The 25,542-nt window shown below is 40.0% G+C and overlaps 1 protein-coding gene across 5 annotated transcripts in view; it reads left to right on the forward strand.

The window, feature by feature from the left end:
- Positions 1-25,542, forward strand: part of MYCBP2 (MYC binding protein 2) — a 415,400-nt gene that overhangs the window by 364,272 nt on the left and 25,586 nt on the right. For 4 of the 5 annotated variants that reach the window (XM_045011267.1, XM_045011275.1, XM_045011280.1 and 1 more), the window contains 10 exons: positions 7,234-7,394; positions 8,045-8,201; positions 8,985-9,209; positions 10,273-10,338; positions 11,673-11,912; positions 12,834-12,932; positions 16,459-16,539; positions 19,787-20,053; positions 24,239-24,522; positions 25,073-25,169. In XM_045011267.1, the coding sequence (XP_044867202.1) occupies positions 7,234-7,394; positions 8,045-8,201; positions 8,985-9,209; positions 10,273-10,338; positions 11,673-11,912; positions 12,834-12,932; positions 16,459-16,539; positions 19,787-20,053; positions 24,239-24,522; positions 25,073-25,169 (1,677 nt within the window). The remainder of the gene's footprint in view (positions 1-7,233; positions 7,395-8,044; positions 8,202-8,984; positions 9,210-10,272; positions 10,339-11,672; positions 11,913-12,833; positions 12,933-16,458; positions 16,540-19,786; positions 20,054-24,238; positions 24,523-25,072; positions 25,170-25,542) is intronic. The other variant, XM_045011270.1, reaches the window with a different exon arrangement.

A 25,542-nucleotide genomic window follows, 5' to 3' on the forward strand; every position in this document is an offset into this window, starting at 1 on the left:
CTACAAATATCTAGTCAGGATTGCTGTTTAGCAGATATCTGTTTTGAGCTGGACCAAAGGGTGAGTTCTGAGTAAGAGCAGTTAATGTCACTGACCTGGAAGTGCAGCTAGTGAAAAATCAGACCATGGAGACAGTATACAGTGTAGCTGATATCTAAAAACCTTTCATGGGGCACAGATTAAAAGATGTAAAAGAGCTAAGTGTTGACTTGAGAGATGCTGCCAGAGAAGGTGACAAAAAAATTATTAGAACAGCTGCTCTTATGGTATGCTAGTGTGTTCTCCAAGAATAATGAAGATCTTGAGAGATGTGAACGGATACTGCCTCAGATTGTTCTTAAGTGAGGGAGCGTTCCTGTGAGGCAGCTCATGTATCCGATTCTCCTGGTATGTTAGATAGCAGTGGAAGAGAAGCTACATCATATGCTGCATGATGGCCTGATTGCACAATCTACATCGTCTTGTGTGTCTCCAATTGTAACTGAAAAAGCCCAAAGAAGACCTGAAGATATGGTGACTACAAGAAACTTAATTCACAACATTTCAGGATGGCTACTCCCACATAGCAGAAGCCCTGGATAAAATGTCAGGAGCAAAATATTTTAGTAGTTTTGATTTGGTATCTGGATTCCATCAGATTAAAGTGGCATCTGAGAATCAAGTTAAAAATGCCTTTGTCACACACCATGGGTTGTCTCAATTGCTTATTAATGCACCAGGATGCTTCGGGGGTTGTAAATGACCTAACCCAAGTTTTGAGAACTGAAGACATCCTCATGTACTTAAATGACTTGATTTGTTTCCACAAACCCCATTTAAATCCTGACTCCTTAAAAAGTCTTAGAATCCTTTCTTCTTCTACCAGATGCTACTCCCATGTTTTGAGTTCACATATATTGACTTGAAAGGCTCACTACCAGAAACACAAGCTGTAAATCAGTATTTGCTGGTAGTGTCTGACAACCTCTCAAATTATGTGGTGGCACAACTACTGAAGCATAAAGGGTTGACCTGCATTGATGAAACATGTAGTATTGCAGATCAGACCAACACGCTGAATCTGTAGTGATCGGGTAAGAAGTTTGAATCCTGGTTGTTGCACAAGGTTTGCTGACAACTCCAGATAACCAATGTGAGGACCAGTGTCACCCACTCTGTGAGTGATGTAGAAATGGAGACAGTAAACCACGCCTCTGGTTCCATGCTTAGCATCTGTCAGTGAAGACCAACAAGACTGGAATACAAAAACATCTTTACATGTAATGCTGGCCAGCACTCAGCTATCCATTACTCTCCTGATAAGATTATTTTTGGACTCTGCAAACCCATCCTTCCCTGTGACTTGATGTTCAGGCAGCAAGAATCAACTAGCAAGGTCCCCCTGCATCTACATAGGTGAGTGACATGGCAGAGTTGTATATGAGTGACGTAGGGACGGCATTCCAGAAGATGGAGAAATGGATGAGCCGGAAGTGAGCATGCCAGGCTCAAACGCCAGGAAATAGGGGAATTGTGTGCCCATCCAGGAAGGGGAGAAGGTGTGGCTATGCAACTGGAAAAAGCAACCTGGAAAAAATCCCCAACTTCTTCTTTTGGGGGGGGGGGAACCTTACAAGGAATTAAAAAACTAAACTACTACTTTTTGATTGTCCCTATGTGTGGTGCACTTCAAGTTGTGCATGCATTCCATATACCCGGGACCTAAGATTTTTCCCTAGTAATGTCTGTCTGGTTTTGGAACTCCCCCACCAGGGTGGGGAGCCATTGCTGTACCATCCCCACCCTTCAACCTCAGCCATCCAGAGGTTACAGGACCAGAGTATGCCAAGGATCCCTGGTTTAAAAAGTTGTGTAAAGTGCCACAAACCCTTTTCAGTCACAGAATTCCACAACCTCTGTCTATACTGCCTGGGGAAACCCCATGTCACTTCCAGGTACAGTATCTGCAGGTTGTTCCTGAGTAGAACTAAGCATTCTGGGGAGTTTTGACTCTGTAAGTTCATCATGGAGGAGGCCATGAAGGTGGGCTCAATCTCTGACTGGGGAGACCCTCGTGACCATTGGCCTGATTAAGGTAACAGTGGCTCCTCTTCTCTCTTCCCTGGCAGCTCCAAAACCTGGACCCCTGAGAGAGTCAGAGTGGAAGGGACAGGGGGAGGCAACTGCTCCCACAAGGCCAAGAGGGAAGGTTTCCTGTCCAAGCCCTCTACAAAGAGGCAAAAGTCTCTGTCCCATACCAAGTCATCGGTAGCTTCCTGGACCATAGCAGGACCAATCAGTACTGGGAAGAAGCACACTGGAACTTCCTCACTGGGCAAAACAGCAGCACCCTACAGTACTCAGACTGCTTCTTCAGCACTGTAACCCACATCAACACCACTGGATCCGATGTGGCTTGAGCCAGCGATGTGACTCCATTGACTCCAGCTTGGTTCTTGGCTGCAAGCTACCTTTTAGTGATGCCACTTCTAGGATTACCACGTCTTTCAAGACCTCAACACCCAGAACCAGGGCTTCAGCCAGTATTGGTATCCCTGCAGTACCTCTCTTTGTCCCTTTCTACAAGTAGGGGTCAAGCTGGACCAGTACCATCAATGAGAAGAGACAGGTCATCCCTGGCTCATCCAGTCTTGAGAGCTCCCCTTCTGGATCCAGATTCCAAATCTTCAGAGACAGAAAAGAGCTATTGGACACACCCACTCCCAGACTTTGCCCCCTGGAGTCCCTTAAGGAGACTCAGGCTGGACAGAACATTGGGAGTCTCCACAGTATCTCACTATTCTCACATGAGAGAATACCCTCCATATACCTTCTGGCACCCAGACCTATACCATGGGGTTATGAAATTCTGCAATGGTAGTACTGGGGCCCAGGAGATCCATGAGACTACTGGCCAATATAGTCACCTCATAAGATAAGAGACCCAAGGAGATCCAGAGCTCCCAGAGAAGAGAAGAGCTTCCTCGGCCTTATCAAGAGGCATAACTTCAGCAGCATGAGGAAGACAACAAAAACAGGAGGATTCTTAACTGGTGACCTTTCTCCTCTTCCCCAGACAAGGCAGTGATTCCAGCCCTGATGATTCTGAGGTCTTCCAGGACTTGCTTAAGAGGGTGGCAGAATCACTTCAAACCCCCCTGGAAGAGGACCAGGAAACAAAACACAAACTAGGAGTGATATAACTAGTATCCCTAGCAGCAAGGGGAAAGAGATTCTACTTAAGGTACTTCCTTGTCTCCAAGAAGACAAAGGGATGGAGACTCATTCTGGATCTCACAGAGGTGAAAAGTTTCATCGGCCACCTAAAGTTCAGAATGGTGACCCTATTGTCAATTGTCCTGTCTCTGGATCCAGGCAATTGGTTCATGGCCTTCAATCTCATGTGGATATACATCCAGCACACAGGAGTTCCCTGAGATTTGTGGCTGGCCAACAGAGTAACCAGTACAGATTTCTCCTCTTTGGACTCTCGATGGCACCAAGAGTGTTCACCAAGATATTGGTGGTGGTGGCAGCTCGCTATTAAGGGGGGATGGTTTACCCTTACATACCTAGCTCCTAAAGCTGTGATCTTACCAGGAAATACAAGAAGAAACCACCATGCTTCTACATCTGTTTGAGAGATTGGGTCTCTGAGTGAACCTCGAGAAATCCACCCTGGAACCCACACAGTCAATAGTCTATCAGGGCAAGGCGAGGCTGGACAATGTTACATTGCTTACCAGACGATCGCATTCTCTCCATTAGTGGACTCCTACAGAAAATCCAGCTCCAGAATGAGCTCCAGAATGTCCATACAGTCCTGCCTGGCACTTGTGGGTCATTTGACCACAAGAATCTTTGTGAACTTATTTGCCAGGCTTCGTCTCAGGTGTCCGAAAGCCTAGTTGTGGACTGTTCATATTCTGAACAAGCACAGTATCAACTTGCTAGTCATGGTTTCTCAAAATGTCTTAGCCTCCCTTATGGGGGTAGGACAGAGGAAAGGTGGGGGGTGGAGGTGCAGTTCAAGTCCCCACTTCCAACAAAGACTGTAACCCCAGGCACATTCCTCTTAGGTTGTAGAGTATACACGGAATGGCGGATAAATCAAGGGATGTGCTCTCTTCAGGAGTCTATGCTTCATGTCAATGTGTGGAAGCTAAGAGCAGTCAGAGTAATCTGTGAACAATTCCTTCCTCACATCTGTGGCAAATCAGTCCAGGTGTTATCTGTCAGCATGATGGTGCTCCATTACATTTGCAAGCAGGGAGGAGCATGCTCTTCACAGCTTTGTGTGGAGGTCATCACCCTCAGGAACTGGTGCACTTCCATGTAGGTTACCCGGACTGTTGTCTGTTTGCCTGGAATCCAAAATACTCTGACAGACTTTCTAAACAGATATTTATCCACAGAATATAAGTGAAAACTACACAACCTGATGCTCCTGGCAGTGTTTCACATCTGGGTCTCCCATTCATGGATCCCTTTGTGTCCCATGGGAACAAGTTCAAGGAGTTTTGGTCCAAATTGGGTTAAAGCCCAGGCTCTCTGGGCGACACATTTCACATATAATGGTCAGGAGCAATACACGTTCCCCTCAATTCCCCTCCTACCTCAGGTGTCGAGGACAATTAAACAATGCAAGACAAAAGTTATCTCCATTGCACCAGGTTGGGCTCAACCATTCTTTGCAACTCTTCACCTGACCTCCTCTCTGCCTTACCTTGGTATGTCAACTGTTAACCCAGGACAAAGGATGGATTTGGCATCCTAATCGAGCCATGTTTCTCCTGAAGACTTAATATTTGGATGGAGTTAGAAAAAGCCTGTCTGGCTGTTGTCCAGGCCCTCCTGAGAAGTAATAGAAAGGACTCTACCAGGAAATGTTACAAAGCAAAGTGGAAAAGATGTTAATTTGAATGTAACCAACAAGGGGTTTTTCCCTTATAAGGAAAGATTTCAGATATGCTGGACTACCACTTATCCTTACAATCCTCAGAGCAGTCTGTTAACTTTCTCAGGATACACCTGGCAGCCATCAGCATGTTTCACTAACCAATGACACCTACTCTGTATTTTCCTACCCAGTCTCTGCCCACTTACTGAAGAGTCTGACTAGAATCTTCCCTTCTGGCAAAACCTGTACCAGTCTGATAAAACTATGAACCCAAGTCATTGTTCAAGCCCCTGGCATCCTGCTAACTACTACCTCTCTCTATGAAGGTAGCATTTTTGTCACTGTCACATCAGCCATAGGATTTGGGGAGCCAGAGATGCTCATGGCTGACAAACCCACTACAGTTTTTCACAAGGATAAGGTGTCCATAAAACTATATTTGAAGTTTTGTCCCTAATGTGGTATCAGACTTTCCACATCAATCAGGATATCTGTTTACTTGTGCTCTAACCTAAACCTCAGTCTACCAGAGAGGAAGTGATGTGGCATTCACTGAACATGTGTAGGACTCTTGCCTTTTACCTGCATAGGACAAAATCATTTAGAAGGTCACCTAGATTTTTTTCATCATTGGCAGAACGTATGAAAGGAGAGGTCATTTTCTCGGGAAGCCATGGCCAGCACATCCCTTGCCCGCAGCACTTCCTGCCGCCCCCATTGGCCTGGGACGGCGAACCACGGCCAGTGGGAGCCGCGGTCCGCCGAACCTGCCGATGCGGCAGGTAAACAAACTGGCCCGGCCCACCAGGGTGCTTACCCTGGCAAGGCGCATGCCAGAGGTTGCCAACCCCTGCTATAAGGTATAAGGGAGCTCTCATATAGGTATAACTGCATCTGCAATAGGGCTTTTACTGCATAACTGTCAGCAAAAAAATTCACTCCAACTGACATACTGGTAAAACCTTTAAGTGTGGATCAGGCCAATGTGTTCCTCTTCACCTCCTGGCTGCATAGGAAGGTACCATCTTCCCTAGCTTCATTCTCATGGGAAATAGTGGGAAGTGGTGACCATTTTGAAATAGGATGCTTTTTGTTAATTTCTCTAGAATAGAAGATCCTATACATCAGCCTCTACTGACAGATCAATATTTGCTTATGAAAAATGTCAAATAATGTCCAGAAATCCTAAATATTTGTTTCCAAAAGCTATCTGTTGCACCAGATGTATTCAACAGGAAGGAGACGAGGGAAGGGAACACTAGTGTATGTGTGAGCAGGGAAATGCATGGGGGAAAGTGGGGTGTGTAGGAGGGAATAGGAACATGCAGGGGGATGCATGCAGGCGGAATATGGGGGATGGGAAGTAGGGCGTAGATCAGGCTGATGTGTTGAAGGGATTGTAAAGAGGTACAAGAAGCACGGGTAGTTTGGAAGACAAGGAGGGGAGAAACGGGTGTAGACTCCAGCTGGTTTGTGCTACACTGACGAGAAAAAGGGAAAAAAAGCATCTGTAAACACAGCTTAATGGGCCAGTTGGGCTGCTGCTTTTTACTGCTCCAGAGTGGCATAGAACAGCTGGTACATACTGATGAATTGGACCATAACCCGTTTAATTTTTCAAAAAAAAAATTAAGGTTGATACTTCATATTTAAAAATAATTAGAAATATCACATGCTAACATTCTCTTTTCAGTTTCTTATTCAGTGTTCATGTATGAATTTTTTTATTTTAAAAAAAGCCTGGGAAATTTCGAGACAAAAACTACATTAAGTTGTTATGAAGGTTAAGAATGTTTCAGTAATTTTAGGATAAAATACATTTTAAGAATGTTGTAATTATCTCAAAATCAAGGTTTTTTTTTAATAAACCTAGGAAATTCAGAGTTAAGTTTAAAAAAGAAATGAAGTATGGTAAGGTATAGCATTGCAGATTTAGGGCACCCAAACAACTTTAACTCTGCTTGGTAGGGACACAGGGGGGGGATGGAAAGAAAAAATCTAATGGAACTTTAAAATATCAGTTTAAACTAATGAGGGACCACAAACTCTAAAATGCTTAATCGTATGATTATTGCATGGTGTCAATTCTAATTGTGCATTTCTGTATTTTAACCTCTTTAGATTTTATTTAATGTTAACTTTACTTGTGTCTTTCCGGCAGTTTATAACAATTCATTTGGGGATAATTCCAACATCCCTGGGATATATTTTATTCTAAATTATTTATATGAACTCTTAACCTGAACTCTGTTTTAACATTGTTTTTATCTAAATATATAAATATATATATATATTTATTTTATGAAAAACTCTTATTAACAGAACCAGTGTAACATATTTCCTTTGAATCTTAGGAGAAAGACACAAGAGTATGTGAACATCCACTGTCAGATATAGTGATTGCTGGTGAAGCAGCTCATCCATTGCCCCACACTTTCCATCGTTTGCTGCAGACCATCTCTGATCTTATGATGTCTCTCCCCAGCGGTAGTTCATTGCAACAAATGGCCCTAAGGTAGGTACAAAATAGGGGAAAGCTATGAAAGGCCCAAGACCATCCAAGCATTGTAAACTAACTCCTTAGAAGATTTTGCAATGTATTTTAGAAGTCTGAAGTGCCAGGATATGCTATTTTTAAAAGGAGAAAAAAGATATTTCTTTAACCCCGGCATTAACAAGGGGTTTGTAGAGGAAAAATGTATTTGATTTTAAATTTTGTACCATATCCATTACTTTTAGTGTAAAAATAATTACATTACTCTGTTCTTTAGTGTACATACATAAGCCGTATATAGCTTAAATACCTTTTGTTTGAAAAAATCTGACATTTAGCTGTTCCACAAAATTTTCTGTATTCTTCATTTTGCTATTATAACTACCATAAAGGAATATATGGAATAATTATTATTGAACTCAACTCTCGTGTGACTATAACAAATATTCCTGCTTCAGACTTTTTGCAGTGCTAACGAATATTTCTTCTTGCCTTCTTCAAAATGATGTACAATATGTTTCTGATCCAGATGTTTCCTTTCAAAATGTTTATATAAGCTTAAATTTTAAAAATTATGTAGTAATTAAAATAATGTAAATACTAATGGTACTTGCAAAAGTGCACTGATATTGAAAAAAACTTTTAATAAACTTATTTTTATGTGTTTTCAGATGTTGGAGCCTCAAATTCAAACAGTCTGACCACCAGTTCCTGCATCAGAGCAATGTCTTTCACCATATTAACAACATTTTGTCCAAATCTGATGATGGAGATAGTGAGGAGAGCTTTAGTATCAGTATACAGTCTGGCTTTGAAGCTATGAGTCAGGCAAGTTTTATATCAGTAAATATCACAAGTTGTAGATCAAAATGAATTAGTAGATAACTTTCAGCACTATAATCGAGCTATTTCAGTTTTCTAGTTTTTAGCAATAATACTTTATTACATACAAATTTATTAATAAAATTGCAGTTTATGTAAATATTTTATTTCAGTAACAAATATCTATCACAATCAGGGCCTTTGTGGATGATATTCAGATTGTTATATTTAGATTTAAAGATTCAAATATTACCCCTCAACCTGAACCTTATTCAAATTAGTATTTTGGAGTAGTGACCATCCCTACTTTCTGTTACTGGTTGCCTGAGTCAGGAGTCGGAGGGCCTTTTATGTTTGAATTTAAATTCATTCAAAAATTGCTTTTCAAACTCACGTTCTTTTTCCTACCTCCACTTCTTCCTCACATTTCTTCTCTTTCTCCTTTTGTTCTTTTGAAGGCACACATTGCTGCTTTTTAATGAGCAACTACAAAGGAAAGTACAGTAAAGAGAGGATATGGGAATTGAGTAGGAGAAAATAAGCTGCGCATTGTTTCCAATTCTTAGTACACTTTTTAGCAACTGAAACTGTTTTCCATAGTATTCCCCCTGGTGGCTGGAGCTCAATAACCCAGGAGCTTTGATCATATAACTTACTCATTGTGCACAGGTTTCTTCTTTTAATTTAGAGAGTGTATTCATCTTAATAAGTATTCCTTTTTAAAAGTACATTAGACATTTTTTTACTTGGGCTTCCTTTTTGAAGTTTTAAATCATCTTTTTGTTACAGGAATTGTGTATAGTAATTTGCCTAAAAGATCTAACCAGCGTTGTTGACATCAAAACATCAAGCAGACCAGCCATGATTGGCAGTTTGACAGATGGGTCCACAGAAACCTTCTGGGAGTCAGGAGATGAAGATAAAAATAAAACTAAGAACATCACAATTAATTGTGTAAAAGGAATCAATGCTCGTTATGTGTCTGTTCATGTAGACAACTCCCGAGATCTTGGGGTAAGAGAAAAATTGTCTGTCTTTATTAAAAGGGCATACCCAGGGCCTTGTGTATTATTCACTCACAGATTTTTCTTACAGAGTCCTCCTCCTGCCCACCACTTTTGGCATCCTGTTTGGTTCAGAATTTTACTCCAGAATCTAAATCTCATTTTGAGAAATTAAGTTTCTAACTTTTTTGGTTATGAAGAAAACTTTCCAAACATAAACGGAATGTAAAGTGATTCAGTAAGCCTCATTCTCAGTGGGTTGTTAACTTTGAAACCTAAGGATTAGAATTTAACTATCCACGTTATTAACTGTTTTCCTCCTGATTGTTTTTTGCAAAAACATCCACTTGGAGAGTTTGTTCTGACAATCCCAAATGGCACCCTTTGCCTCCCCAAATATCAGAAGAGCATGACTGTCTCCTGTCCTGTTGCCACAATTTCTACTTTTTCTCCTGAAAACTGACACATTATTTGTAACACACAGAAAGTTTAAATTTAGGGGCTGTGTAAAATACATTGAACTTAATATAAAATTAAACGACACAAGGAATACTACACTGATTTATTTAATTTAAAACCTCAACTTTTTAATATATCTGAAGCTGCTACGGTAGCTTTAGTCTGGTGTATGGAGTACCCCAGAATCCAGCAGCATTGCCCTGGAGTACACAGGGTGTTTGCATGTAGTATGTAACATAGTGCTAGATCTGTAAGTCCGCAGTGTTTTGTATACGTCCTCATTTCAAGTGCACATAGTGATGCAAAAAGAACAGTTCGCAGATTTAATTGGAACGTTTCCGTAATTTTTCATTGTCCTAAGTTTTCAGTATAAAATCACTTTCATTTTTTTTATTTATACACTTTCTTGTTTCTACTTTTGTATGTAATGAGAACTTTAGATTGCCTTAGACATACAGATATCTTGTGTTTTAAGAAATTAAATGTGCAACTCCATTAATTCTGTCTCTCTAAAAAGGCACTCCATAATATTAATATGGAAGAAATTACCATAATGCTACTCACTTTCAGAATTAATTTTTATTTGTCTTTTTGATTTTGCTTGTCTGTCGCAGAACAAAGTGACTTCAATTACTTTCTTGACTGGTAAGGCAGTAGAAGATCTTTGCAGAATAAAGCAGGTAACTAATTACAAATGTTGCTGCATGTAAAAATAACATGTCTTGTTAACACGTCTTTCCTAAAGTGTGGCACCCAGAATTGGACACTATTCCTGCTGAGGTCTTGTCAGTGCCAAGTAAAGTGGGACAGTTACCTCACTAAGTGGTCACAGCTCACTCAACTAGGGAGGGCCCAGGCAACAGCGCACAGTTGCTTTCTTGAGATATGCCCCCGTTTAGAACATAAGTAGGGCAGTTACCTGGTCCTCAATACATACATTTTCCCAGCACTACTCTATTGTGGAGACGTCTAAATTGGAAGCTAATTTGTACAGGGACATGCAACATTCACTATGTAGATAGTATCAGAGGGGTAGCCATGTTAGTCTGGATCTGTAAAAAGCAACAGAGAGAGTCCTGTGGCACCTTATAACACTAACAGACATACTGGATCATGAGCTTTCGTGGGTGAACACCCACTTCGTCAGATGCAGACTATGTAGATAGACTCCTAGCACTTACCTCCTACAATCTAGATCACTGCTTGATAGGCATAATGAATACATATATGGATAAGCACTCAGAAGAAGAAACAGTTATTCACTCTACACATCTCAAAGAATTATAATTACTGTCGGGTTAGTTTCTTTTTGTGGGATGACTTATCCAAACAGTATAATGATTATTGCTTTTCATTAACTTTTTTTTCCAGAGAACATTGAATCTTGTTTTAAATTGAGTCTAAATACTGTTTTCTGTGATTTTAAAAAAAAAAAAAAAAAAACTTGAGATGAAATCTTGGCTCCATTAAAGTAAATGGGAGATTAGCCACTGACTTCAATAGGATCAGGATTTCAACCCATATTTCTATATTTTTTTTGTCTGACACAGAATTTGAAAAATTAAGTGCTTTTAACCATGTTTTATATTTTAGACAACTACTTTTCTTACAGGAGGTGAAAGTACTTTATTTACACCGGTGATTTACACATTTATAAATTGCTGCTGAGAGCATGAAATAAAATCTGTGGTGCAATTGGATAACCAACAAAAATGACTTTTTACTGATTTTTTTAAACTGGGCTTTAAAAGTGAGAAGAAAATGAATAATTACATGGATTTTTTTTATTTATAATTTGAGACTTTGAAATTTTAACCTGTCAAGATTGATAGTTTTATAATAAAAAAGATTTGTAATCTTGTTATTCAGAACAGACATTTGTGTGTCATGTAAGCTATAATTGGTTTCTACAGTGCGTGTTGGATAATTTGTACCAGTAACTCACCAGGAGTAGGTGACTCAGTTAGCCTGATAATGTGTTTCAAATTCACATCTTTATATTCCTGTTCATCAGGTTGATTTGGATTCAAGACACATTGGCTGGGTAACAAGTGAACTTCCTGGTGGAGATAATTACATCATCAAAATTGAATTGAAGGGCCCAGAGAACACGCTAAGAGTTCGACAAGTGAAAGTACTGGGATGGAAAGATGGTGAAAGCATTAAAATTGCAGGCCAGATCTCAGCAAGTGTAGCTCAGCAAAGAAACTGTGAAGCTGAGACACTGCGAGTATTCCGCCTTATTACATCCCAGGTAGGACATTGCAACTATCTCATATGGTGAAACACTGGAGAACATGAAAGCTGCTGAGATTTAATTACTCCTTTTAAAAAGAAGAAGGCTATTGGTTTTTCTCTGTGTGTGTGGGTGGTGATAGAGTGGTAGTAAGCTAGGGTAGAAAAGAACTTGAAGAATTACTACTACATACAGTGATTAAACATGTTAATGAAGTAAATTTCCTTCTGGAACTTTTCCATTGTACTGATTTACAGTTGATTTGTTTCTTTTGCCTTTCTTTGATTTAACCACTCCACTGTGCTGCAGAACCTCATTTCTTTACACTACCAACAACATACTACTTTATATCCTTCCTCTCCCGTGTTTTTCCCATTCCTTCCTTTTGTCCACACCTGCTACGTCATTAGTACCCTCCATTTAAAAAGTATGCTTGATCTCTCTCTCTCTTGTTTGTCTTGTCATTTTAGACTGTAAACTTTTCAGGGGAGAGAGTGTCTTGATTTGTGTTCATACAGTACATAGCATAGAGATCCTGATCAGGGCCTTTCGGTGCTAATGGAATATAAATAATATAAATTCAGACATTTTGAAGCACCATCATGTGTGTTGGGGATAGATATCACAGAAATTGGAGAGCAAGCTAGACATTTTAAATGTATAATGACAGGCTTTTTAAAACAGTGACATATTTTAATCAAATGTTGTTAGCGGCTGAAATTTCTCTGATGCTGACTGCCAGCGCAGACTCCTCTTTACTATATTGTTGTCAGCAATCAGAAAATCTGATACATGGCACATACAACTAAGCAATGTTAATCTGTTTTAAACTACAAAGAATGACGGTATGACCCTCCTTATTTGTCAGCTCGAGAAGTTTTATGTCCATATGAGCCTAGTTTTGAACTTTTGTTTAACCTTTGTTGTAACTTCTCACAGGTATTTGGAAAACTCATCTGTGGAGATGCTGAGCCAACCCCAGAACAAGAAGAAAAAACACTGTTGTCTTCCCCGGAAGGAGAAGAAAAAGTACACAATGTATTATTTATGTTCTACGATTATTATTTTACTGAAATAAGTTGTCCCAGATGTTTTTCAGTCTATTTTGATCCTCTTACTCCAGATATTCTTCACATCCCAGCAATATTATTCTGCTGCCATTGCCTATTTTAAAAAAAGACATAATTAGATGGATTTTTGTGTAATTAATATTTTTGATGAATAGATCATAATTGGGGCTATAGGTTTTCATTAAAGAGTCATAGTAATAATGGTACAAATCGGTGATACTCAGACAGGCTCAGGAGCCACAAGTGGCTCTTTAATGTGTCTCCTATGGCCCTTTGCAGCACATGATATTAAAAAATGGTGTGATTTAGTTATTAATCAATCAGGATGCTTTACTATTGTATTAACCAGTTGTTAATACTCTGTCAGTCATTTTGCTGTGAGAATAATATACTATAGAGAGAGACATTGTGTGTAAATGAAATGAATTCATGCTACTGCGGTTCTTTTGGTTAATGCTGATTGCTAATTTGGCTCCTGAACCACTGAGGTCTGAGTATTACTGGTACAAATCATACTAACAATTATGGAAGTCAGACATATATCACAGTAAACAGAAGAATCAAGTCTCTGAATTTTTAGTGTAACTACTCAAAGCTATTTACTTATTTATTGTAGGAGTTGCTGGCGCTCCCCCTAAAAGGGTTGCTGTTATACATTTTTTTCTGGTTTTATTTAAACACTAAATCACATTGGTTTGCAACGGGAATTTGGAATGGGGATCATTCTGGGGTTGAGGAAGCACTTTTTGCCCCATGAAAATAATTTGGCTAAGATCAGCTGCCAAAAATCACAATTTGCTGTCTGCATTGTGTGCAATAGAGCTGTCTTGAGTCTTACTTATAAAATTGCTCAACAGTCAATCCATACTATCTTTCCCAGTGTCTCACTTGAGAATGCTGTACAGAGCTGAATCTCCTGATAGGACCCACCACATGACTGCTGCCTCCACTGTTCCTCCCCCTTCTCCTCAAACAAAATAGCCTTATGTTTATGAGCAGGTGTACTGGGCTGGGAATTTGGAGAAGTAAGAGTTTTAGATCCATTCCCTTCTATGAACTGGTGTTAATAATTTTGTGCCCTAATTATTGAACGAGGTCTCATGCTCCACTGAGAGACTATACACGCTGGGAATAGAACAGAGGGATGAAATCCTCACCTTACTGAATTCACAAAAATTTCATTGGCTACAGTGGGGTAAGGATTTCTCCCCTGCTCTCCAGTATGGCATACCCAAGTGTCACTGGTTTCTCTGCTCACTGCTGTGGCACCTTCTTGTGGGTCATTTGGGGATTAGTTCTCAATCACTCTAATTGCCCCCTCCTTCACTTGCTATGTTTAGCACACATGGTCTTCAGAATCCCAGACACTGTTGCTGTTTCCCTAGGCTCCGTCCTACCTTTCTTCTCTAGCTCTGCCCCCCACTCTGGGTTATCAGTGGAGCTTCCTCTGTTCCCTATGGCTGTTTCACCCCTCTCAGGTTCTTGCAAGAGTCTGTATTCCAAGGATCCCAGAGCTTACTTCCTGCTAGAACTCCCCCCTTGTTGTTGCCATCCCCGCTCCCCTCTAGGGAGTGCCTGCAAGTTCCTTCCTACAGCCCCCTCTTACCACCAACTTCCTCTTTCTGTGCCTGTCCCAGCTCCTCCCGCAGCTGGGCTTCATCAGTAATAAGGCCTTATCAGCCCTGGCTCTCCTTTAGGTGCAGCCTATCAAAGGGTTAATTGGCTTTTTTTTCCTACTTAGGCCTTGGGTGGGGTAGACACTCCATCACACCAAATCTCATCCACTGCGCCACACTGTCTCTCAGAAAGATTAAGGAAAATCTGTTAAGATTCTGCCAAATTTTGTGCTTTCTTAAAAAAGACTACACGTGCACGTGTAACCATCCTCTTCCCAATGGCTGGTGTACAGATGGTAAGGGCCTATTCATGCAGCCAGATGTTATAGTTAGGCCTTTTGCTGAAGTGGTAGAGTTTTGTGATGAAGTGTAGAAGATCCAGGGTTCAAACACTGCTGAAGATAAATGACAGGAGGTATATTACAGTTGCAGATGAGAGAATTTGGTTTTGTCTTTATTTCTTTTTGAAAAAGTCTAGGAAATTCCAAAGAGAAAAATGCCAGAGTTAAGGTCACCTGTGCAACCATAATTTTGTCTCCTTGTGCATATACATTATTACATAGTCTTTAATTGCATGATCTCTTGCTATTTATTCCACAAGACCCCTGCTCACTTATCTATCCTTCCATTCTCACAATAAAATCTGTTTAAAATGGATATGATTTTAAAAATCATGAAAATTGTAGACTTACGTATTATTGATCATGGCAAACTTAAATCATATTAGAATTTAAAACTAATAGAAAGTGATGGGCTCATGTGACTGGTAATAGCATTTGGAATCTTTCATTACCATATTGCTGGTTCAAAGCTGTCCCAGTTCCTAGTAACTTACAAATATAGTTTTCATTGGATGCTTCTTAAGTGGCCCAGGCCCACTTGGAAAGATTTGCTCTTAGTCCAATGAGCAAGTTATTTTTTATGACTGCTTAAAGTAGTTAATCCAGAACGGGGTTAAGGCCCAGTGGCAATGCAGTTATGGCTCAGTGACAAGGCAAGACTTCTGTTTCCAGTGTTGTCAGTTCATCACATTTCACAAGTGCTAAATTAACTGCAGATGATTTATGGTAGATCCTGAAAAGTACATTGTCTGTCTGATTTTTGTTGCCTTTGTCATAACAAGTTACATATTATAAATCAGAGATCGGCAACCTTTGGCACACGGCACACCAGGGTAAGCACCCTGGCGGGCCGAGACGGTTTGTTTATCTGCCACTTCCACAGGTTCAGCTGATTGTGGCTCCCACTGGCTGCAGTTCGCCGCTCCAGGCCAATGGGGGCTGCAGGAAGCGGCAGCCAGCACATCCCTCAGCCCGCCCCACGAACCGGCCAGTGGAAGCCACAATCGGCTGAACCTGCAGATGCGTCAGGTAAACAAACCGGCCCCAACTGCCAGGGTGCTTGCCCTGGCGGGCTGTGGGCCCAAAGGTTGCTGATCCCTGTTATAAATCATGGAATATTTTTATTTTTATTGTTGAGTTTCTCCTTCTGGAGTCATCTAATTAAAATACATTAAAGTCTGTAAAATTGGTCCATGTTACATTAGTTTCTAAAGACTTGATCATTGGTGATCAGTATTAAGTTGAATTTGTAAGGGTGGGTCTTAGAAGACTGAATTTCATTTGTCTGAGCTTTCTGGAGATGTATCTGTGCTCTGATATTTTACATACATAACAGGAAGGAAATAAGCACCGCTGACCTGTGTCAGTTTTCCTAATTGCTTTATCTTGGCTACATAACATTTTGCTACACATCAGTATGTTACAAAAATCTTCCCACTTTTAGCATACAAAGATTAACATTCCACATTAATTAGTGCAACCGTTCAAAAATGCTTTAGAAAGTCTTAATCTAATGTTATTTCTGCTTTTTATAAAGGCAACTTCAGATGCAGATCTGAAAGAGCACATGGTTGGAATCATATTCAGCAGGAGCAAACTAACAAATTTACAAAAACAGGTTTGTATAATAAAGTTCTTGAGGTGTTAAATGTTTACCTTAAATTGTAACTACTGAAAAAGAGCATAATTATAAATCTTTTGTTTAACATTTTTTTTACTTGAGTGTTTTTCATCTTTAATAGTATTTTTCATACTTAAGTCTCTGTTTCTATTATAAATTACATGTTTAAAGATTCATAATTTGGCTTTAAAATTTAGCAGTGAACTGTAACTAAAAATAAAATCTTATCCTGTGAACCTTCTTTTAAAATTATAGTTAAGTGGAATCAAGTTGTCCTAATGTTTACTACTAATAGTTAATGCTGGCACATCTCGTTCAATATTTCAGATGAGTCTCAGCTGCCAATTTTAGGTACTTATTTACACTCTTTCCCCTTTCCCCACCAAAAAATAAGTTTAGAATTCTTAGATTATGGGCAGGGACCAGCAAGGAGATCAGGATTTGGATTCGGAAACTACCCCACCCACAATGTCTTTGGATGTTTGGATCGGGGTTTTGTTTAGCTTCATCTGTTTTTTAATCTTTTTTTTTTACTCAGACATAGAAAAGTGGCTACTGTGCATCTGAGATAACCTTAAGAAATTTCTTAAGATTTTTCATTTAACTAAATTCTCCTTTCACACAGTAAGATTAGCCATTTTCTGTGGGATAAATGTTATAGCAGAGATTTTCAAAGGAGCCTGAGAGGAACTAAGTGCCCATCTCCCATTTAATTTCAACAGGATTTAGGTGCCTGCTTCCCTTTTGCACCTTTGAAAAGCCAAGCCTTACAAGCTTGAAAATCTTTTAAATACGTTTACTTTTTTTAACACGTTATTGGGTAAATTATAGGTATTTAATAATGTGTATGTATACAGGGGAGTCGCATCTTATGCGCGGGGTTAGGTTCTAAAGTCAGCGCGTAAGGTGAAAATCGCATATAGTCAAAATTACCTTTGAAAATCCCTTAAATCGCCCATAAAGTACATTCACTGTTGTCTCTTGAGCTGTTCAAACATTTCTTGATATGGTCTCAAATAGTCCGTAATACTACGTGTGATTTTGAGCCTTCGTTCCATAGGGGGACCGTATTCAGAAATTAAATCATTCAAATGTTTCGCTGCTTGGAACACTTTAGCAAATTTATGAAGATTCCAACTTGCTGGCTCTTCCTGTTCATCGTGGTCATCTTCATCTTCTGTAGACGATTTTATCAATTCCTCTAACTCTTCGTTAGTCAATGTTTCTCTGTGGCTCTCAATTAATTCTTCAATTTCTTCCTCAAGGATGTCGACGGAGCCATCACCACCCATTTGCCTGGCCACCTGAACAATGCGTTTCACTTCTTTGTCAATGGTCAGGAAACCCTTAGAATCATTCACACATTCTTTCCATAGATTTTGCCAACTTGCATTGACTGTTTCAGGCTTGATTGCATCCATTGCCTGTTTAATATAAGTGGTGCAGTTGGCAATGTTGAAGGACTTTCAACACTCCATCACATTATGATTGGGATCAGCATCCATAGCGCTACGTATCCATGAGAATGTAAGCCTCGTGTACATGGCCTTGAAACAGCAAATCACGCCTTGGTCAAGAGGTTGGAGGATGGAAGTGGTATTGGGGAGGGAGAAAGACGACTTCAGCGTCATTATGCGCAAACCGGAGTGCCTCAGGGTGGCCAGGTGTATTCTCTATAATCAGCAACACTTTAAAGTCAAGTCCTTTCTCTTCAAGGTACCACTTGACCTCTGGAATGAAACATTTGTGGAACCAATCCAGAAATAATGCTGCTATCACCCAAGCCTTTTTATTTGATTGCCAGAACACAGGCAGGAGATTTTTGTTCTTGCCTTTTAGGGCATGGGGATTTATAGCCCTGTAGAGCAAGCCTGGCTTTATTAAATGCCCAGCCGCATTGCCACCAAACAACACAGTCACACGGTCTTTAGCTGCTTTGAAGCCAGGAGCTTGTCTTTTTTATTTCAAACTATAAGTGCGGTTGGACATTTTTTTCCAGAAGAGCCCAGTCTCATCAGCATTAAAAACTTGTTCCAGAAGATAGCCCTTTTCTTCTATGATTTTCTTTAATTGTTCAGGGTAGGCTTTTGCTGCCTATTCATTGGCAGATGCAGCTTCACCAGTAGTCTGCACATTTTTGAGGTTGAAGCAATTCCTAAACTGTTAAGCCAACCTTGGCAGGCTTTGAATTCCTTTTCATCAGAAGGCTGTCGCTTTTCGGCAGGAGGTTTGAACAGCACGTAGAGGCTAAGAGCCTTTTCTCGCAATGTGTTGCCATCAATAGGCACACATTTACAGTTCATGTCTTCCAGCCATAAGTTTAATGCCTTTTCAGTCTTTATCACGCACCTGGCTCCTCACCTTAGTGGTTATTGGAGCACTTGATGCCACGGCTTGACGAATTTCTCTCTCTCAAATCTTGATGGCTCAGATGCTAGATCCGTTGCGGCCATATTTACACACCACGTTGGAGACCAACATACCGTCTCTCAGTAAGTCCAATACAGCCAGGTTTTTTTTCCAGCGTTGGAACAGATCGTTGTTTCTTCAGTTGAGCACCAGATGAAGTAGTTGGCTTGCGTTTAGTGTCCATGTTGTATGAAAAATATGTATCTTTAAATACTAGAATCACACTCAGCATGGCAAGATTCTCACACTATTAGAGGCACGCGGGAACTGAGACTGACTGAGGGAACAGCAGATTCACATCTCCCATCTCACGCTCACTCCGGGGCATACGCTCATTGAGTAGAATGCTGGGCGGAATCTCACCTGCACTACTGTATTTAAATTACTTTCCCTTTTTTTTTTTTCCCCGAGCATGTATAGTTGAATTCATGTAAGTTAAATGCACGTATGATGCAACTCTATTGTACATAACAATAAGGGTTTTTTATGGTCTCTAAGATTTCTTAAATATGTGGTTAGAAAAGAGATTATAAAGTGGTTTTAAGGAGGTATTCTATTTTGGGAAAGTATAGGTATCTTTTGACTTCTAGTAGTGTGTGTTCCTGGATTTTAAATAAAAACACAGTTAAGTGATATTATCACAAACTGAGTCCAGCCAATTCAGTATTATAGGTACATCTTTATCCCTAATTTGCATTTATAATAGGGAGTAATAGAAAAAATCAGCAAAATTTTATGGGCTTTTTTTTTTTGGTTTATATTGCAGTCATGGAGGTGTTTTTGCCTTTTTTTAGTTCTTACTAAGTTACTCTGTGTGTGGCATTTGTTTGGTTAGGTATGTGCTCATATAGTCCAGGCCATCCGAATGGAAGCAACCCGTGTACGTGAGGAATGGGAGCATGCAATCTCTAGCAAGGAGAATGCCAACTCACAGCCTAATGATGAAGATGCATCTTCTGATGCTTATTGCTTTGAGCTGCTGTCCATGGTTCTGGCACTGAGTGGTTCCAATGTAGGTCGTCAGTATCTGGCTCAGCAGCTGACTCTACTCCAGGATCTCTTCTCACTACTGCATACTGCCTCTCCCAGGGTACAGAGACAGGTGAGTGTGCTAACTACTCTTTATCTCTTGCAGTGCTTCCAGCAAAATAATTCAGTGCTAAAAATTAGATCATAATGTGCTTGGCAGTACAGAATGTATGTGAACTGATTTTTTATTCAATTTAGTAGTTTGCCTCATTTCTGATTTTTCATTAAACAAAATGTGTGTAATTTTCACTGTCAAATTCAAAATATCCTCAAATATGAGATATGAAATATTCTTAAATAAAATAAAAGCAGACTTTTGTAGTGTGACTACATATGGAAGACAGTTAGCCTTACTAGAAAATTATTCAAAAAGTTACGAGCATCTGAAAACAGCGATTATAGTGAATTTGGTTTTGCAATCAGAACTATGACATTTGTTGACCACTCAATATATATTCCCAGCTGTCTGTGGATGGTATCACCCACTCAGGATCTCACTCTGCATCCCCACCCATCTCATCCCAAAAGGTTTGCGATGCGAGCCTTTTATGGCAATGTGAACTGCCTTGTACAAAATCTACACCAATGGAAATTCTTCCCAGATTAGCACAGGGATCTAATGGTCTTTTTGCATTGTTATGTGACAGGCCCATAGAGGAGGGGGAGAATTACTTGTTTTAAATACAAAAATATGTGCAGTACAGATTAATACAGTGCAATAGCCCTTTTAATATGAAGAGAATTATTTTCACCATTCGTCATTTTTTTTTTCAGATATATTACTTCAATAGTATTTTATCAAGAAAAGACACACAGGAAATATGTGCAAATAACATGAAGAAAAGTGCAGTGTTATGTAAAGAAAGTCCCCAAACTAATAGGCAGTTCTAACAATCATCAGTTCAACAAAACCTTTAAATTGTGAGCAAGATTGGATTAAGACAATCTGGGGCCCTACACCCACCATTAGAGGCAGCGCCCTCAGCTGCACCCACTTTGCTCTGCCCTCATGAAGTGATCCAGTGGCATCAACTTCCTCCCCCAACTTGGAGTGCTAGTGACAGACAGCACGCTGCCCTCTTCTAGAGAGGCTGGGGCAGCAGAATGGGGCTCCTTTTTTCTGCTACAGAAGTGATAATGGGGTCCCTCTTCCCCTCATGGATAACATGAGTGGCAGCAGACTTCACCTCTTTCTCCTAGATTGGTAAAGGTGCAGCAGGGGAACCCCCCCAGGTGTCTGAGTGTACCTGTTCAGGAGGGTGGAGAGCTGGCTGAGATAGTGGCACTTTTCCTGCCACACACACAACTCTGTTTGGATGGTGTTGGCAAGAAGCAGTGGGTGTTGACATTAACACCCCATGATATTCATAGAGGAATTCATACCATTCTGAGCCAATTCTTTCAGATTGTTTGCAGATTCAGGCAGACGTAAGTTGCACTTGTCACTTTTTCAAGCTTTTCTCCAAAATCATAAGTGCTAGAAGCTTAATTAAAAAGAAAACATGAAAGCTCTGATTCTGAAATCATTACAATATGGTAGTTTCTTAGTGCCTATACCTTTATCTGGTCCTGTTAGTGAACGTAAAACAAGTGAAATCCATTTACAAAATATTTGTTTCAATTGCTTGTTGTTACTTACAAAGAATGCTATTACACAGCACTATTACAAAATTATTCAAATACAAAAAGCAGAATTTTTTCTTTAAAATCTGAGAGCCATTACTTTTCCTATTTCAAAAAAGTCTAGCCATATTTCTTTAGACATAGCTACAGCAAAAATTATTGTAGTTTGAAAACTGAAATTCTGTATGTAAGCAGCTCTTAATGAAGAACAGTGTCATTGTTGGGGACTGGTTGAGTGCGCCAGGTCAAGAGTGCTGCCTAATGGAGACACTCCAGGGTATACTGCTAGTGGTTAGAGTCCAAAGGTCACTTTGCCTACTGGCATTATCACAGGATAGAATCGCCTACTGGAGAGAATCCCAGGACCACTTGTACTAGTGGCAATATTACACAGTAATGTCACCCACTGGCAGGAGTCCAAAGGCTGCCCTGCCTGGTGGCAATATCACAGGGCCCACTAGCGAGCATGGGGCAGGTAGAGGAACCCAGGCCTACCCTACTCTACCAGATTTTGCCCCAGGGCCCTTTGAAACTGTGTACCCTGATACAGGGTTCGAGTCCTGATACCCCCAAGCATGTTCCCTGAGTCCCTTCCTACCCTTATTCCAGTCCCTCTAATGTTGTCTTCGGGTTGGATGCAGGGTGGTTCTTGTCTTCCCTCTGATTCATCTCTGGAGTTTCCTCCACTGACAACAGCAAGTTGTCCCCTTCAGTTCCCACGGACAACTGGCTTCCAATGGTGCAGCTAGGAGGCTCGACTCTGGCAGCTTCCTGGCAAGAGGTTGTTGCAACCACTCTCCTCCTTAATCAGACCAAACTGAGTTGTGCTGCTCCCTTTTGAATGCTCCCTCCACTGGGAGCGTGCCCGGCAGGGGTGAATGGGCATGGCCTCTTGGGTTCAGAGCAGTTTAATCCTCACCTCTCCAGTGCAGGGGTGGTACACCCCATCATAGTCATTGCTAGGTTTGGAGGGGAATAAGAGATTGGCTGGTTGCGTCTGAGTATTTGTATGATTTTAGGAAAGCCTACTGAATTACTGCTCCCTTTACATCATCACTACCCTTTCTTTCTCCCAAGACCCACAAGTAACGTGGCTGCTGCTGGAACAATTTGTGATTTAATGTTAATTTTATTTTATTGTGTCAGTGAAATACAAGCAAAAAAAAGTTACCTGGTTATAAGCAATAGGAGAAAACGTAGATACTGGTATTTTTGGAGTCTCGTCTCTGTTTTTTTACACTGTGTAATACATCATACTGCATATTACAAGCTTTTATTTAAAATAAAATCATCTGTTTCTGTGAAGATGATACCCCCATGTGTAAACAAATGTGTGTTGCCCACTTAATCCACCCTTGCAGAAACTATCTTCAGCCAGAAATAGTACTTCCATTGATTTCAGAGATTTAAAAATTGACGTCTAATATTAAGCACAATTTAGCATCTAATATTAACACAATATTTTAATTTTTCTGTTCAAATATAAATTAAAAACTGAAAACTAGGTCAGTGCAATGTTAAGGCTGTACAGTTTATAGCTTAAAATTTGAAAATCAGGAAATGGAGGCGTTAAGTTTCCAGAAGCAATTTTAACCTGGTCACATTGCAAATCCTTTGTACTTTATCTTTACATTTAACAACATAAACAGAAATATATTAAAATAGAAACAGAGAAATATTGTACCAGTACGTATGCAGTGTGACCAAGTTAACATTACAATTTTAACCTGGTGTTTTGTTTTGTTTTGTTTTAATTTCATTGTTTTTTTATTTTAACCAGGCAAACCAGTATTGTATTAGAATAGGGAAATTTATTGTACTATTGATAGTAGAAGTTTGTCTAGGTTTGAATGTTTTCCAAAGGCAAGAAACTTACAAAATTAATGAAAGGTAAGATATTGGGGGGGGGGATATTGTTTAGTATAACAACTAATTGTGGCGACTGAATGACCTCTACTGGAAAATGTTGACTTTAATTGCAACCAAAAATTGCAGATCAAGTTTCCTTCCTTTGAGTTCCTGTAATAGCAGTTTTGTGTCTGCTCAGTACTTAAATGGAGCAAATTTAGACCAACTCTAAGAAAAGTGTTTCTCAGCAAACATTTCTGATAGTTAGCTTTTCACATTTTGCACAGACAAGCATCAGTCAGCCCTAAGATGACCATTTAGTGCCTGGCTATTGCTTCTTACATCTCCCTACATTCTTGTTAGTAAGTATTCTTATTATACCACATAGCGCTTTTGAAAGTCTCAAGCCTTAATTATGAATGTATATGCTATGTTGCATTCTGTATTCCAGTGTAAGTAATCAGATTTTCAGTATAGCAGCTTTTAGTTGTATTTGAATAAGGTGCTTGGATACTCCTTTTTATTGCAATTTTCCTATAAGTAACTGCATTAATAATAATTATGCTTGAAATTTATATAGCACATTAAAATTTACAAAGTAAACATTCCTGAGAAACAAAGTAAACAAATTCCTGAGAAAGATAATTTAGAAGTTAAAAAGTAGATTAACTCTTCTTATGAAAATGACATACTAAAATAGCTTAGAAAGAAGTAAAAGGTGCTTTTGAATATAGCTTTGAAAATTCAGCTATCTCCTTTAAATTTGTGTTGCTTTGGTTCTGCTTAGGTCACATCATTATTAAGACGTGTTTTGCCAGAGGTGACCCCTAGTCGCTTGGCTAGTATCATAGGAGTGAAGTCTCTGCCCCCAGCAGACATAAGTGATATTATTCACTCAACGGAAAAAGGAGATTGGAATAAACTGGGTATCTTGGACATGTTCCTGGGGTGCATTGCCAAAGCACTCACTGTACAGCTAAAAGCCAAAGGAACCGCTATAACTGGAACTGCTGGCACTGCTGCAGGGAAAGGAGTTACTACAGTTACACTTCCAATGATTTTCAATTCCAGGTTGGTGAAAGCTATATTTTGTCAAGCTAAAGATAAACAAAAGCCAGAGATTTTAAAGTAAAAGACACTCTTTATCTCTCCCTTTTATAATCTGAAAATCTAATAGTCGGGCGCAAATATTGAATTATTTAATTTGACACAAAATGTTACTATGTTGATGTAAAAAGCAGGGTACTGAATAAGTGTAATGTTCCTTTAATTACTTTTGAAATATACTAAAGCAGTGGTCCCCAACCTTTTTCGTCTGGCGGGCGCCAGATGACGAGCCACAGAGGACCGTGACGGCGGACGAGCATCCGCCGAAATGCCGCCGAAATTCAGCGGCAACGCCTCTGGATGAGGCTGTTTGTCGGCAGCAAGTAGCGTCATCCAGAGGCGTCGCTGCCGAATTTCGGTGGCATTTCGGCAGATGCTCGTCCGCCAGCCAGTACGCAGAAGCACTTAGACGCCCTGGCGGGTGCCATGACACCCACAGGCACCGCGTTGGGGACCTCTGCACTAAAGCATTACCTTTATTAATTTCATTTATCTTATTTATTATCTTTTGCAGCTATATTCGCCGAGGTGAAAGCCATTGGTGGATGAAGGGCTCAACTCCTACACAGATTTCAGAAATCATTATTAAGCTGATTAAGGACATGGCAGCAGTAAGTTTCCATGCTCTGAGTGTTACTTTGATGTTGAAACACTTCTGATCACTGAACAGTTCATATACTGTGTTTTTCCTGAGGAACCCTGCTTCATTCAGTGCACTGTGAATGAGGTAGAGGTCTCAGGAAGAGAAAGGATGGTCTTTAGGTTAAGGCATTGAACTGGAACCAGTAAGAATTGGGTTCTATCTCTGTCTTTGCCCACATTTTCTGTATATTGTTGAACAAGTCACTTAGACAAAAATTCAGAAGTAGCAGCTCACTTTGTTCTTCATTTGTTAGATGGCCAATGTGAGACACCTAGAATCTGATGTTTCAGGAGTGCTGAGCTTTCAAAACTCCATTTGAACTCAAAGGAAGTTGTTAGTTG

Source organism: Mauremys mutica, chromosome 1 (assembly GCF_020497125.1).
Source record: "Mauremys mutica isolate MM-2020 ecotype Southern chromosome 1, ASM2049712v1, whole genome shotgun sequence".
Classification (NCBI taxonomy): Eukaryota; Metazoa; Chordata; order Testudines; family Geoemydidae; genus Mauremys; species Mauremys mutica.